The sequence below is a fragment of the Eretmochelys imbricata genome, chromosome 1, assembly GCF_965152235.1.
Source record: "Eretmochelys imbricata isolate rEreImb1 chromosome 1, rEreImb1.hap1, whole genome shotgun sequence".
Lineage (NCBI taxonomy): Eukaryota > Metazoa > Chordata > Testudines > Cheloniidae > Eretmochelys > Eretmochelys imbricata.
In genome coordinates, this window is record NC_135572.1 from 83,920,948 (window position 1) to 83,935,417 (window position 14,470).

General features: G+C 38.9%; 1 protein-coding gene across 1 annotated transcript in view; it reads right to left on the reverse strand.

The window, feature by feature from the left end:
• The window catches only part of RBM26 (RNA binding motif protein 26), a 102,069-nt gene that overhangs the window by 70,906 nt on the left and 16,693 nt on the right, over window positions 1-14,470 (reverse strand). Inside the window, exons 2-6 of the mRNA XM_077812633.1 lie at window positions 10,812-10,930; window positions 6,005-6,141; window positions 4,957-5,045; window positions 3,830-4,047; window positions 2,276-2,536 (exon numbers count right to left, since the gene is read on the reverse strand). Coding sequence (XP_077668759.1) covers window positions 2,276-2,536; window positions 3,830-4,047; window positions 4,957-5,045; window positions 6,005-6,141; window positions 10,812-10,930 — 824 coding nt within the window. The remainder of the gene's footprint in view (window positions 1-2,275; window positions 2,537-3,829; window positions 4,048-4,956; window positions 5,046-6,004; window positions 6,142-10,811; window positions 10,931-14,470) is intronic.

Genomic DNA, 14,470 nt, shown 5'->3' on the forward strand with positions numbered 1-14,470 from the left:
ACAATTAAATGTAACAAGCATTTAACAGGTGATGTTTGATCTTTAAGCAGATACTAAATATTCTGCACATAACGTAGCACTTAGAAATGTAAGACCTTTGCATAACAATATAAATTACTTAAAAATTAGGAAGTGAACATCTGGTCATTTAGCATGATTTCTACCTACTCAATTTACAAACAGGCTATGTTAGAGAGAGAGCCAATTTCTAACAAAGAGGGGAACTTGGATGTTATGAAGTAGTATCCGGAAAGAGCAAGTTCCAGACTTTTGAAGTATAATCATGGATTTTTCCATGATCAGTAAGTTCAATGCAAACTTGGGGGGTAGGAGGGAGTGTTAACGAAGTGCAGAAAAAACTGGGATTGACAAAACATCTCCCTTTGAAAATATTTAGTATCTAATTATTGACTATTCAACACTAGTCAATGGTCCAAGTATAAAAATATTTCTATCCTGCAATATTTATCCAAAAGCATCAAAATTCTTTGTTGCACTTTACTCTCTTGCATGTACATTGTAAACAAAAACAGTTTTTTTGTTTTGGTTTTGTTTTTTTTAAATAAGTACAGTAGACAGTTAAAGCAATTCTCTTCTCTTTTTACTGGTAGCTACAATGTTACTGGGTCTAGCAATATTCTCCATAAGTATTATAGGAACACCTGCTAAAACAGATAATATCCACAGGTAAAATAAGAGATACAAGCTTTAATTCTTCTCCATATTTACCATTATCAGATAAGGGTAGAAAAGGGTCCAGTGGCCCGGCCTAGTTTCAGGAAGAATGATAGAACAGAAACTGGAAAACTCAGTTAGTAGGATTTCACTGTTTTACTAAAGTAGTTAGACTAAGGAGAAGAAATGTGCCTGGTAAAGATAATAAGGGTGTCGATTAGATTTAAAGAGGCAGAAAAGCTGCTCCAGGTGGTAAGGGCAGCATAACATAACCATCTAACCACTGAAGGAAGAGAGAGGAATGTAGGTAACAAGCATCAGAACAGAGAGGGAGACAACGCCAAGGAAGATTCTGAAGACTGAGAGCTTAGTATCAGATTTTGAAATGGACAAAACACAGGATGATTTAAAGGATAATAATTTTCAGACAATTAGGCGATCTTTGATATTTTCAGATGACTGAACTTTGTAAAGTGATATCTAGGTGACTATAGAAAATGAGAAGAGAAAGAATCAGGTTTCAGCAATCGCAACTGATGAAGATGATACTTCAGAAGTGAAAGTACATAAATTCATGCACTTGAGAAATATGGAAGTTGAGTAGGGGATCAAATCAAACTTCTAGGGCCTAGTCCACACTAGAAAGGTATACAGGTATACCTACACTGACAAATGCTCCTAGTTTAGAAGCAGCTTAGAGCTACAAAAGCACTTCTTTGCCAGGATAACTGCATCTACACTAGGGCTTTTGCCAATATAAAAATCTTGCAAAAAAGAATCACACCTGTAACAGACGTTACTACTTTGGCAAAAGTTTAAGTGTAAACCTGGCCTACATCCTCAACAGCTGTTGCCAATGTGAGATTTGACATGAGAAAATAGCTGGGATTGGTGGAACTCTGGCTAAAAATGCAATTCTTATTGGTTAAGAGGATATCTGCTTTGGATCAATCTGACTCACCAAGACAAATGCCAATTGTGCCAGAAAGATGAGTTGATAGAGGCAGAAAGTGTGCAAAATGATTGAATAGTGTAGAAGATATAGATTTCAGGTATTGCCTGTATAAATACAGCACTTAAGCTGAAAAAAAAAAGAGTGGTGTACGGAGAAGAAGAGCCTAAAATGTGAAGTTTAAGGTGGTCACTGACAGTGAAAAAAATAAGCAGATAGGTAAGAAAAAAACCAACACCACAAAATGTCCAAGAGTTCCGTGAACAGGATCATGCCATAAGGTGGTGATTATGCTCAAAACTATTAAATACCGAACTAGGTTTGAGAGTGGTACCGAGTAAGAGAACTAAGGTAAAACAAGAGATCACCACCAATAAGTTCATGTAATAAAAGAACAATGCCAGTAATGTGGAAGGGACAGAAACTATGCTGAAAACAACCAATGAGGTTGTTTAAGGATAAGTGATTATAAAGGTAAGTTTAGCTTTTAAGAATTTTGCTAGAAAAAGAGATTGAAAATGGGATGTAGAAGGAGACTGCTTTTGGGGTGGGAGTGCTAAAAGAAGGGGGCAGTGCAGATGTGAAGGGCAAAATTACATCAGTGACTGGCCATTATTGTTGCACATATGTTTAAGTATCTGAACTTACCATCATAATCTCTGCAGCGTTTCTTTGGCAGTGGAGGTCTTCCATATGAGTTGTGGTCCAACTGTTCTTCGTGGAACTCTGACCAACTTTCAGTAGTGTTATTACCATGATGAGTAGGAGCAATAACTGTAATAGTGCTACTCAGCGTAGGGACAGGGTAATGGCCAGATGAAATGTTTGTTACAGATGGAAGTGGAGTATAATTGTTTTCTAATGGATCTGTTCTATCCAAATCATATTTTGGCTTTCCCAAATCTCTTTCTGTAAGAAAATAATATACTTGTTTAAAAGTAACAATATGTCAAAGATTGTAAGCTCCAAAATTAGACCAACTGTTGGATTTGTATGTGTCTGTAAAATACATACAATTCTTTATATACTGTTTCTTTCTTCCCCACCCTTGGGTTGATGGGGAGAAGAGGAAGAAAGAGGGAGGGAACAATTTCAACGCATGTTTGTAGTCAGGAAATAAATGTATTGGGGTAGTTAGTGTTAGTCCACAAAAAACAGCAAGGAGTCTGGTGGCACCTTAATAAATAGGGAATAAATGCATCACCAACAGTCCAGCACTCATGAGCAACTCTAAAACAAACCTGTATACAATGCTAGAGAAAATAAATATGGAAAGTAAATACATAGTACTTTCAAACTTTTAAGGAATTATCAATCAGAAAAAATTATGAAGTTATCAAAGCATCTTGGCTAGGGTGTTTTAGATCTAAGATCATTATATACAGTGATGTGGATATACACCATTAATGGAGAGTTTAATTGTCAGTTGGAGTGCGAGTTTCGTGCGTGAATACTGTAAGGTAGAACTTCACATAGAGCTATATTTGGGCCTTACCAAATTCACAGACCATTTTGGTAAATTTCACGGTTTTTATATTCGTCAGCTTCACAATTTCATCTGAAATGTCAGGGTGTTGTAACCGTGGGGGTCCCAACCCAAAACGGGATGGGGCGGGGGTGAAAATTGTTGGGGGTGGGGGGGAAACAGGACACAGGATTGCCACTCTCACTTCTGTGCTGCCCTCAGAGCCCAGGTCTGAAAGCAGCAGCCACCAAGCTTCCTGAAGCTAGAGGAGGTTCCGAGAGATGGAGATGGGTCCAAGCTGCTGGCAGCACCTCAGCTGGAGGCTCCTAGCTGCTAGTCCCCTGACTGATTAATGCAGGGGCCCTAGCCAATTTGGGGGACCCCAGAAAAATGGGCACCTGTGCTCTGGCCAAAATTTCCAAACCTAGTACCGAAAAATTAAGTTCCTAAATCCATTTAGGCACATAAATAAAAGTAACTTGAATTTCAAAGGTGCTGAGCACCTCAAGCTCTCATTCACTTAGATTTGTTGACGCACACCAGAACTCTGAAAAAAAATCAGGATACTTGGTGCCTAAAATAAGGATTCTGAAGCCTATCTTTAGGCACCCAAGTTTTAACATTTTGAACAACAGTCTTGTAGATACATGTATTAAGTAAAGAGCTGTTGTACTTCAAGACAAATACTGTTTTTCATACTAATCAATCCATATTTTTAAAGACTAACAAACACCTACCTCTGCTTCGTGTTCTGCTTCTACTTCTGCTCCTGCTCCTGTCCCTATCCCGGTCCCGCAATCGTTCCTTACTCCAACTTCTGCTTCGACTCCTGCTGTAGCTCCGACTCCGCCCTCTTCTTCTGTTGTACCTGTCTCTATATGAATCCCGTCTAGGGGGGTTACGGTCATAATCTCTCTTGCGAGAACGTTCATCTTTTTTTCTTTCCTCACGGCTTCTAAATATTTGGGGAATTAATCGTTATTTAAAAATAAGAACATTTTGAAAAGATAATTTAAAATGTAAACTCAAACCTTACAATAGCTACTAAAATCTCATCAAAATCATACTCGAAGAAACAAACACTGGAAAAATTCTCAAGTGCTTAAAGCAGGAAATGAAACATTGGAATTTTCTGTACTGTAATGTAAAACTTTTAATAAGTGCAGGTATTAAAAAGCCCAGTTCCTAGAGAATACGAGCACATACACATCTGGAGCTGATGCTACATTTGTTATGGACTTTTGTGCAGTTCTGATTGATTTTGAATGCATGCCTCTCAGAGTATGAAATCTTTAACTATTAATCCTCCTTTCTTCCAAAAAGACTTGTTCAATCGTCTGATTGTGTAATTTTTTTGTTGTATGAAAGCCTACTACCATTTCAGAAAAATGTAGGTAAAATACTGATTTTGTGCCAGGACTTATTGTCCCAGTACAGCATCTTCACCAAAGTAACAGCATAACAACTGAGAGTTACGAAGAGAATGACAGTGCTGTATTAAACAAAGTATTCAGTTTAAATTTCAAAATTAGATGGGATATAGGTTGTAATATAACCAACCATTAACACTCAAATCTGTTTTGTAAACATTTCTTAAATTGAGTCCTGATGATTTTTAGTTAATAAAAATCTGAACACAGTCTGCATTTTTACTTGTAAACTGTATTTATGTCAAGATTGCGTATAAAAAAAGCAATCCACAAAAGAGCTTGCTTCACAAGTACTCTATTAACATTTAGAAGCATATCACTACAGCAAAATGAAACACTGGACATGTCAACACCGCAAAAGGAAAATTTCAAAATGTAAGCCAATATAATTGGTTCTTGATATAATGCAAGAGTCAAACTAAGTTTATAATTACCTAGTTTCTCGGTACCGAGAGCTTGACTGAGGAGGGCTGTGATTTAGTCTTCTAGAAAACTTTTTTTCTCGCTCTTCCTCTTTAATTATCTGGATTTTAAAGTGTAAACAGGAAATCAAAGACAAGCACAACACACAAGGCTTTTTTAAACAGACATAACTAGAATAAAAATCTGAAATTCAGTTGTAGCTAAGTGAAGCGAGGCCTAACATTCAACTCGATGGCATCTCTATAACATGCTTTTTGAGACTGTGCCCGATCTATTCCAAAATTTCAGGAAATGTTCTGAGCATCAATTGGAAAACCCTATTATTTTGATGACAGTTGTAAACTGGAACACCAGAATAGTCTAACTCCCACAAAGCCCATTTAGTGGAACATTGTGACACTCCCTCCAGTTTATCTGCATACTTCAATCCCATTGCTTGAAATGAATCCGGAAATAACATTGCAGGTCAGGACTGAGGTGATTGGACAGAGTTGGGAGGCACAGGGTTTGGGACTGGAATAGCAGGAACTGCTTCAGATCAGATGCTTATATCGAACAGGTTTAGGAGATCTGCCCTTTGTGTCAACACTATGTCTGACTCAGGAGTAGCAGTTACCTTTGCCCAGTCAAAACTGTTACAAAATGAGCACTGTCAATGGGAGAGACACCAAGGCAGGCAGGAGTGTTAAAAGTTAAGGTTTTGTCCAGGTCAAAACAAAAAAATTGATTTGCTACAAGTTTTAAAAATATTTATTTTCAGGTCAACCCAAAATGAATTTTGGTTTCATTAGGGAATTAACAGCAAACCAAAAAAACAGTTATTAGCATAAGTCTAGTGATGACTGGCTGACCTACCTCTGATGTCACAATGCTACTGCTCAGGCTCCTGTGCCTGTAGCACCAATTGGCACTGAAATGGGGAAGTTGTTGATAAGAAACTGATAAAAGAGAAGCAGCGTGGATGTCCAAATGAAATTTAGATTTAGTGGAAGTATCCTGTAAAACTGCTACAGGTTCAGGGATACAAACTGCGCTGCAAAGTATGATTTAAATTTTTACCTCTTCCTTTTTTATGTCTTTTTCTTGGTGTTGAAAAAATTCAACTTTTAGGCTTCCTGATGAGGGCTGCTCTGGCGGCGGTAGATAGCTCTTCGTATTCACAGCATCAAAAAGTTTTTCAACAAATATCTGGGTCTCTAAAGATTAAGGGAAAAACAAAGATACCAAGAAGCCATGAACGAATTCCTCTAACAACTGGCTATTTCAATCCTCTGCAGTCTGTTTAGATATAATGCAACTCTTCCCTTTGCTTACATTTACAAACCGCTGAATACTAGTCAGAAATATTATGCTTTTACTGGCAATGAAAATAATGGATACCAATTAATCTTCCAAATATATAGCTCACCAGGAACTGTTTCATAACAGTAGGAACTGCATTGTTGAAAGTTATTTAACTTAACTGAAGATAGTTTATGTAGCAGACTGCTTTTTTCCCTGTTTTTAATTGCTACAGAACATACTACTCTAAAATACTGAACAATTTAGGCAGTGCAAATGTATTTAAAGATCAGTTTTGGATATCTTCCATTCCTGGACAACCAAGGGACAAAGAAAATAGAATCAAGATCATAAATATAGTTTTAATAGGACCATATATACACATGGTACTTTAAATAAGGCACTGCAAAACATTTAGAGATGGATTTTTGTACTAGGGCACTTACTCCGATTAAAGACGTTAAAAAGTAGATCTTTAATACAACTGGTTTAAGAGCAGCGGCACAGGTGTAGGAAACAGAGCTGTAAACAGGGGAGTTTGAGTGGTAGTTCTGTTGGAGAAGGGAGGAAACAAGCTTCTGGTCCTTAAGGGCAGTGAGTGAGTTTTTTGTGGTTGTAGTATGTCTTTTTCTGCTTTGTGCCGGTGGCCTTTTCCCCCCCTTCCTTGTTCATTTTGTAGAGGCTGGTAATGGGCAGCGTGCTATGAGAAAAGCAGAGCCCTGATTAGGGGATGGGGCTTCCATGATTAGGGGGCTTATAAAGGTAACCAGTCAGCCAGCCAGTGGCTCAGGAGAAGCGAACAGATCTGTAAACAGGGGAGTCTGAGTGGGAGTTTTGGAAGGGGGGTGTGTGGCATTCTGGTTTTGTTTTGGCTTTTGATTGTTTTTATTTTTCCCCCTTGGCAGGAGTTTAGGAAGGAAGGCTATGACAGGTGCAGTGACAACAGTGGTAGTGACTGAAGACATGGAAGAGACAATGAATATGACTGGATGTGGAAGCTGCAGGATGTACATGATCCTAGAGCAGGTACCTGAAAAAAGCTTCGTTTGTATGAAGAGCCACTTGATAAAGCTCATGGAAGAGAAGACTCGAGGCTTGGAGACGCAGGTGGAAAGTATGGGTGAGTTTCGAAGGGGTTTTGAGTAATGATGAAGCAAAGGCAAGAGGAAGCTGAAGGGGAAAGTCAAGACTAGCACGTGCAAACTGGACTGAAGAATTCAGAGAGGAGACTACTGGGTGAGGAAATTGGTTAGTGGAAGGATGTGACTATAAGAACCAGGCAGAGGAAAAGATCAGTTAGTGAAGGAGAAATAGAGCTCAGGAACAGGTTTTCTGAACAGGATAATGAAGGAGCACAACAGGCTGCAACTGAAGGAGGGAGGGAAAGGAAGAAGAGTAGAACAACTAGTCCTGTAAGAAAAGGGGAAGAGCTAACGGAGATACCCAGAGTTCAGAGCCACAGGAGGATACAGGATGACTTGGAGAAGATTGTAAGGGAGAATAAAAGATAAGAGGACTTGCAGCCAGAAAGAACAGGAGGAAGGCCAGCAAATCATACTATCACTAGTAAAAGGTAGGTCTATGTGATTGCGGACTCCCTGCTAAGAATAGACAGGCTTGTCACCAGAGCTGATGCAGAGAACAGAAGGGTGTGCTGTATACCAGGAGCTAAGACATGGGATGTGGACCTGAGGCTGAAGAGGATCCTAACAGGAACAGGAAAGAATCCACTGATTACCCTTTTTTGTGAATATGCCAGGATGGGGAAGATACTTAAGGAAATGGAGGCTCACATGATCTTCAGTGGGATTCTGCTCCCAGATAGCAGCAGCCACCACACTCCAGCTGCCCTGCTCTGAAAACAGGGCTGCCAGCAACAACAGCACAGAAGTAAGGATAGCAGTACCACAACCTCCCCCACCCAAATCCTTTTTGGGTCAGGACCCCTACAGTCACACCACCATGAAATTCCAGATTTAAATAGCTGAAATCATGAAATTTATGATTTTTAAAATCCAGTGACTGTGAAATTAACCAAAATGGACCGTGAATTTGGTAGGGTCCTAACTATGAGAACTGAAAAGTGGATAAGGAAATGGTTAAAGGGGCAACTACAAAAAGTCATACAGAAAAAATGAACTTTCAGGCTGGAGGGAGGTTACTAGTGACATTTCTCAGGGATCAGTCTTGGGATCAATCTTACTTAACGTTTTTATTATTCACCTTGGCACAAAAAGTGAGCGTGCCAATATTTGTGGAGGACACAAAATTGGGAGGTATAGCCAATAAGGAGGAGGAATGGAATATCTTACAAGAAGATCTGGATAATCTTGTAAACTGGCGTAATAGAAATGGGACGAAGTTTAATAATACAAAGTGCAAGGTCATGAATTTAGGGACTAATAAGAATTTTTGTTATAAGCTAGGGACTTATCAGTTGGAAGTAAGTGAGGAGGAGGTGTATTAGTTAATCACAGGAGGACTATAAGCCATCAAAGTGATGCGGCTATGAAAAAGGCTAATGCGACGATGCATCAGGCGAGGTATTTCCAGTAGAGTCAGGGAAGTGTTAGTACCATTATACAAGGCACTGCTGAGACCTCATCTGGAATACTGTGTGCAACTATGATCTCCCATGTTTAAGAAAGATGAATTTAAACTGGAACAGGTGCAAAGAAGGGCTACTAAGATAATCCAAGGAATGGAAAAACTACCTTACGAAAGGAGCCTCAAAGAGCTTGGCTTGTTTAGCCTGACCAAAACAAGGCTGAGGGAAGATATGACTGCTCTCTATAAATACATCAAAGAGATAAATACCAGGGAGGGAGAGGAGTTACTTAAGTTAAAGAACAAGAACTAAGAACTATACAAGAACTAACTTCTATAAACTGGACATCAACAAGTTTAGGCTTGAAATGAGACAAGCCATCAGAGGAATGAAATTCTGAAACAGCTTGTCATGGGGAACAGTGGGGGGAAAAAAACTTAACTGGCTTCAAGACTGAGCTTGATAAGTTTATGGAGGGGATGGTATGACGAGATTGCCTACTGTGGCATGTGGCCCATTGCCAACTGTCAGTAACAAAAGTCTGCAACTGCTGGAAATGGAACACTAGATGGGGAGGGCTCTGAGTTACTACAGAGAATTCTTTCCCAGGTATCTGTCTGGCGGGTCTTGCCCACATGCTCAGAGTCTAACTGATAGCCGTATTTGGGGTCAGGAAGGAGTTTTCCCCAAGGTCAGATTGGCAGAGACTCTGGTGGTTTTTTGCTTTCCTCTGCAGCACGGGGCACAGGTCAAACTTGCAGGTTTAAACTAGTGTAAATGATGAATTCTCTGTAACTTGAAGTCTTTAAACCATGATTTGAGGACTTACGTAACTCAGCCAGAGGTTAGGAGTTCATATCAGGAGTGTGAGAAATTCTGTGGCGTGCAACGTGAAGGAGGTCAGAGTAGGTGATCATGACATTGAACTTTATGAGTCAAGATAGTGAAAATATTACCAAATGCTAGCAAGTATACAATCACTGAAGTCCATCTCCATATAAGATGGCCCATGGTGCAAACATTTTGGAATGGAGTTTTAAAGACGACTTGTCAACTAACACAGCTAGCCTTGTGACTGTACAATAGCCTTTTATTTCTGCTATTTTTTTTTCGAAATCTGAAGTATTCTTTCGTAATAAGGGGGGAATATGCAGTGTGCTTACACTGCCAAACACACAATAGAAATATGATCCCCAAAATGATGTAATTTTAGTGATCAACCAGCCTACTTGGAAGCAATAATAGAAGGCTTATTGTTAACTGTACAATAAAGTACAATATGCCCTCATATTGTATACTGAAGAGGAAGATGTAGTCCCTGCCCCAAAGATCTTACCTTATAACTCATACAGCATGCTGACAAAAGAATGGGTAAACAGAAATCTGTTTTAAGGAGAGACTTTAACAGAGGCTAAAAGTTTGGCACCTGAGCAGTACAAAGGATGAAAACTTGGAAAAATTAAAAAAACTGAAATGGGTGGATAAGATTGTCTGAGAGTTGCCCTCTGTAGTTATATCCTGAGAAAGAACAGAATTAAGGTTATTTAGGTGTCTTATAACGGCACTGCCATAATCAAAAATTTTTGTGTTTCTTTTAAATTTAAACTTAATGACTTTCTTGTATTTCCAAACCATTTTAATTAATACAATCTTACCTCAATTTACCCTAAAATTAGTGATGTATCTCTCAATCTTATCTCAAGTTTAATATTTTGGGGAAAGTAAAGGGACATATATTTCACACTCCCAAATACGTACTCAGTTCCAGTATATCTATTATGATAAACTTTAGTGTCCTAATTTACATAGTTGGTGGAAAATTTAAGCTGTACCCATAATATATATAATACTGATATCATACAATACTGCTGTTTTTTGTTAAATTTTATAAATTATTTTCTTCACGCAACTCAATTAACTGCACTTAACGAAGGCTCATAAAAAAGATAAACAGCAGTTAATCCTAAATTGAGTACACGAACATTAATAAGCAAAGCAAATCACTGAAGTTTTATAGTCACAGTGAAGACTTCTTACCCTTTTGAAGAAATACATCCAGCTGATCAACACATAATGCCTTCAGCTCTTTCTCACTTTTATCCTTCTTTACCAAGGCAAGAACATATTTAGCTAGGGCTGAGGGATCTGCATCACATCTGTAAATAATTGATAAAAATATAGAATTCAGTAATGAAAAACACAAGACTGCCCGAACCTGGCACAATACACACATCTAGGGCTCAATTCTGCTGCTATTAAAGTCAATTAAACTTCCAATCAATTTCAGTAGGAAATGATAAGATTGGGCCACAAAAAACCCCACCAAAGTTACCTTAAAATATCGAATCTTTTGGATATTAGCAATTAATCTTCATCTATCTACATTACACAAGAAGATGTCATTTAACCTCCTTCACAGAAAAATAAAGGGAATGTATATTACATTACACTTTTACTGATGCAAGTAGACAAAAAATATTAATAATCATGTTGTAGTTCATCTCTAAATATAAGATTACAGCAGGGGATAATAATTTACACCTGGTTAGTATAAACTTTTCTGAGGTATGCTGATATGAACTATAGCTGCTATTTCTACCTGCTCTCCAAAACATGGACTGCCCCTTACTTGAATCAGCACTGACCACAAACATTATTTTGGACCTTCTGCCATCTAGATATCAGTGTTGAAGTGTTACCAGAGTGAAAAATTTGTGCATAATTAAGAAGGCAACATGAATTGTAATGACAAGTAAAAGTTAATTTTGAAATATGGATACTACTGAAGTTAAAGGAAATTTTGCCATGGACTTCAATAGTGCCAGGATTTCACCCTTGAATACCTAGTCTCCTCTTCTTGATCCCTATACCAAAAGGGCTGAAAATGCTAGAGAGAGAATACCTCCCACACAACCGAGACCTTGGGTCAGTTAAGTCGTGGCATCGTGAAAAAATTTCTATTCACTCCTCTTCAAATGTAAGGGAGACAGAAATGTTGTCTTGAGCAGCAAATGTAAAGCAGGAGAGATTCTTGGTATTCTAAGATCCTTTAGTTCCACCATATTGCCAAAGGAGGACTGTTCCCTAGAGCAGAGGTTCTCAAACTGTAGACCACAAAGCTCTTGGTAGCAACATGCAGAGTTAGTCAGTCAACATTGTACCAGATCTTTGTTTCCAGCTGCTAAATGGCCTTAAAAGAAACTAAAAACACAATAAAAACTCCCCTACTTTTTCACATAGGAATTGCTGAAGTTGCCACAGGGAAAGTCAAGTAATGAATGGGAAGAGAGAGGATCTACATAGTCACAAATGGGTAGAATGGGGCACCACAATATTGTATTAAAATTATTTACATTTTGAATACATTTGAGAACCCCTACCCTATATTTTCTAGCACTTTATCTCGTCTTATTTTGTCATGTATTTGGTAACAGATTGAGTTGGCTAAAAATCTGTTTTCAAAACCCTTGGAAACAGTGTTCATACACGATTATTACATAAAGGCAAGTGCACCAACACATGAGAAATGCGGTGTTCAAGTTTTAGTGAAAGCTCAAAATGCCAGAGCAGGAAAAGAAAACAAAAAAAGGTTTCAAGGAAGAGCATTGAAGCACTAAGGCAAAAATAATCAAAAACATTAATGCAAAGGCTACAAAGCATGAAAGCTCAGCCTTCAAGTAAAGCACTCGAAGGACAGGTCTATACTAAATATGTTAGATTGACACAGCTATGTTGAAAGATCAATGTTGGTAAGCCGACCTAACCTCCACTGTAGATCAGCACAGGAGCGATCCCTCAATTAGAGGATGATCTCTACCACAGATTTATATATGTGTCCTGAGATGACTCAGGAGTCCAATCCTGGAAAATACAAATCCACCCACTGTAGGTACAGACATTTCCTGGTGGGCCAGCTGCCTGCTGGGAGAAAGTTCTTTTTCCTTCCTTCTCTCTTTTTCAGCTTTGAGGGCAGGACACTTCTCAAAGCGGTCCACTGCCTGATGGGAGGATGTGGTGCCAGTGGGGTCGGTCGGTGGCTTGATCCTCCTAGCTTATGATATCTGCACACAATGTCCAGCCCAGCCAAATCTCTACATCAGGTGGATTTTACATACATATTTTAAAGGCTCAGCAAAAAAATCAACTAAACTGTTTCCAAGAAGGAGATTAGAGAAAAATAAATTGTCAGTATTAAACATTTCTTTCAACTGTTTCTCTGAGATGCTCTAGTGCCCCCATGTTTTAGAGCAGCAACTTGAAATTTGACAGGAGGGATGACCTCTGGAGGAAGGGATGTCAGTATGGTTCCACAAAATGAAATCTTGACAGGTCTCAGAGTAGCAGCCGTACTTTGGGTTTTTTTTTTAATTTTTAAAAAACTAAGGAAATACATAAAGCTTAAGCTAGAATAATGATGCTAGAGTTTGCATGATCAAGCACTCAAAAACTGGGAAATGCAAAAATTAAAGGTGCTCCTGCAAACTTAATTCAATACCCTCAATGACTATGCATAATGATGCAGTCTTTATTTACATCATCACACACTACTTGTCCTACAGAACTCGTCTTCATTCAATGGATAGACTGTGATTAAGAAGAGATGCTCTTAAACATCTGGCTTGGCATTTGGGAGAGTTTAATAGTTTTCCAGGCTTGACCACACACTTTCTATATGATGTTGGGTAAGGCTATCATAATACATACACACAATGGGGCTGAATTAAGACTCTAAGATAGGTAGGTTCTTATACCACACATCACTGTAGGATATGAGCATCGCCCAGTATTCTATTAAGTGAGGTGACGAACGTCTGTGATTTATTGTTTTCTCTCTCATCCTCTCACCAAGGGGAAACATGTATACTGTACAGCTATGGTTTTCAACCTTTTTTTATTTGAGGACACCTAAAAAGTTTCAAACGGAGGTGCAGACCCCTTTGGAAATCAGAGACAGTCTGCGAACCCTGATGAGTCCGCAGACCACAGATTGAAAAACACTGTTCTACAGTAATGACCAAATTTCACAGATCCCTTAGTCACAGTGTGCAGACCACCCCAGGGTCCACAGACCACAGGTTGAAAACCACTGCAGTAGAGCATTATATTTTGTTGCTGCTGGATTTGGGGGTTTGGTTTTTTTAAAATATATAAACAAGGTTCTCTTTGCTCATATTTGAGAAGGCAAGGTCAAAAAAATGTGCCTTCCACTTGGAGTGGACAATCGAGAGATTTGTTGTGGTCCTTAGTTACTGAGGGAGTTTGTTTCACAGTTTCAGGCTTGCCCACAAGAAAATTCTGTCTCCCACACAGAACGAGCTTACTCTCCTCATAAAGCGTTTCATTGTGCCAGAAGAGGAAGGTGTCAACTCCAGTCTTCACCATGCGGCATCAGGCAAACTTTTAGATATGCTGTGCCCAGGACACTGAGTGCCTTCAAAATAAGGACCAACTGCTTGAACCTGACTCTGTATTATATAGCAAGCCAGTGCAGGGAGTGGAGGCCAGGTCTGATGTGTTCACTGTAACCTGTGTTGCTCAGAAGACATGCTCCAGTGTACTATGGAGCTTCCTACAGAAAGTACTATGGAGTTGGAGCTTCCTAAGTGCTGAAAGCTTCATGCTCAGGTATATTGCATTGCTGTAGTCCAGTCGACAAACAACAAAGGCATGAACAACTGAAACCAGGTCATGGTCTC